Consider the following 1,842-nt stretch of genomic DNA (forward strand, 5'->3'; position numbering starts at 1 on the left):
CCGGGCCCGCCCCGCTGCCCCCGGCCGCCCCTCCACCCGCCCAGAGGGAACTGTAGGGCGGTGGGTGTGGGGTCTCTGGTCACGTCCACCCGGAGGGCAGCCCCGCGGGGATGTCCGAAGGGGCGGCCCGAACATCTCCACCGCGTCCAGCGCGTCTGGGCGCCGAGCTGCGGCGCGAAGCAGGAGGGGAGGCCAGATGCCCCGGCCACTTACCCCGATCACCACGGTCTCATCGCCTTTAAATTTGGGGATGAATTTGTCCCCGCGGAGGATCTCCGCTTCGTTGAGGGGCCGGAACCGGCACATCACTTTGATGCTGCATTCAGCTGGATCCGCCATCTCGGCCGGCGGCTGGGAGGGGGCGCGGGCTGGGTGGGGGGCCGGGGCTGGGCACGCCGAGGGAGGAGGCCGCGAGCCGCACCGCCCACCGCTAGGCCGCCTCCTGCAGCCTTCGACGACGCTTCTCAGCAGGTCATCGCGAACTCGACGGGCTGGGCAGCCCCGGCCGCTCCGACACCCGGGAGGTGGGCAGCCTATCGGCCTCCGGCCCCGCCGGCTGCGGACCTGCCTGCCCTGGCCCTGCCCAGCGCCCCCGGCCCACCTGCCCGCGGCTACGCGGCGGGCCGAGGAGGCGATGCGCAGGGAGGGAGCCTCGCCCGGCTCAGACCTCCCGGGCTCCTGTGCACTCAGCCATCCTGCATCAGCACCAGCGCGCTCCGCGCCCGGGCCCGCCCCGCCGGCCCGCCCTCCCCGCGGCCCGCCCCGGGACGGTGACGTCACTGCGGAGATCCGCCCCACCCCCGCCGGGCTCTGAGTGCGGTGCATCCCGGGACTTGTAGTCGCTCCACCTGCCCGTGGAAGGACAAGAATGCCTCGTTTGGAGCTGGCTTTCGGGGACAACAGCAGTGCCCCGGGTGCGACCTCCAAGAGCCTGCAAGTCTGGTCTGGCCACTCAAGCCAAGAACAGGATGGAGGTCATACCCAATATTCCCGGTTAAAATCTCTATAAGTAACCAGGTTTGTGTCACCTCCTTGCATCTTTTCCTGATCCCAAAGGAAAATCACTTGGGAAACCCACTTGCTAACAGTCTTTGGGTTTCATTCTTCACCTTCTACCACTGGATAAGGATAGATGTTTGTTCGGAGTTTTGGTTTGATTGGCTGGAACTTAGGTTAGTGACTACCCACGACCAATCAACCAGAGTCAGGACTTGGTAAGATCATGGAGGAATCTCTTGGTGGGAAGCTTCCCAAATGAAGAGGGATGCTATTGCCAGAAGAAGCACATGGGTCTGGGCTGGCAAAACAATGGTGTCCACTCTACCTTTCCAGCACTATCTTTTCCTCCAAGACTCAGTTCAACCCTCCTTCCTCAGGAAGACTTTTCTGACTCACTAAACACCTACATAGGGTTGGTGGCCCTCCTTGGTGTTTCCCTAATCTCCTTTGCCTATCTCTGTCACTATACTTATGCAGTGGTATCTGCCTGACCTTTGTGTCTCCAGCACCTAGCACATAGTAGGCAGCACACTGAACAAAGAGGAAGCTATACTTGAGTGTGAATCTGAGCTCTGCCACTTACTATATGTATGGCCCATGACAGGTATTTAATTTCCTTAAGACTCAGTACCCTCATCTCTATTATTGGAATATTAATATCATGTCAAAGTTTTTGAAAGAATTAAAATATATAGTACTTTTAAAACACCTAGCATGGTGCCTGACATATATATTATTAGTATAAGCTCTTGAGAGTTAGATATTACTATTATTAGGTGCTGAACAAAGGATAGTAAAATGAATTAGTTATTTAGTTGATTTTAGGAACACATCTGTTACTTA

At 57.5% G+C, this 1,842-nt stretch overlaps 1 protein-coding gene across 1 annotated transcript in view; it reads right to left on the reverse strand.

Moving 5' to 3' along the window:
* KIF5C (kinesin family member 5C) overlaps positions 1-698 on the reverse strand; it is a 139,280-nt gene extending 138,582 nt beyond the window's left edge. The window contains exon 1 of the mRNA XM_012659446.1: positions 214-698. Within this exon, the coding sequence (XP_012514900.1) occupies positions 214-339 (126 nt within the window). The 5' untranslated portion in view covers positions 340-698. The remainder of the gene's footprint in view (positions 1-213) is intronic.
* Positions 699-1,842: the final 1,144 nt, after the last annotated feature.

This window comes from Propithecus coquereli, unplaced genomic scaffold (genome assembly GCF_000956105.1).
Source record: "Propithecus coquereli isolate 6110/MARCELLA unplaced genomic scaffold, Pcoq_1.0 Scaffold118, whole genome shotgun sequence".
NCBI classification, from domain to species: Eukaryota; Metazoa; Chordata; class Mammalia; order Primates; family Indriidae; genus Propithecus; species Propithecus coquereli.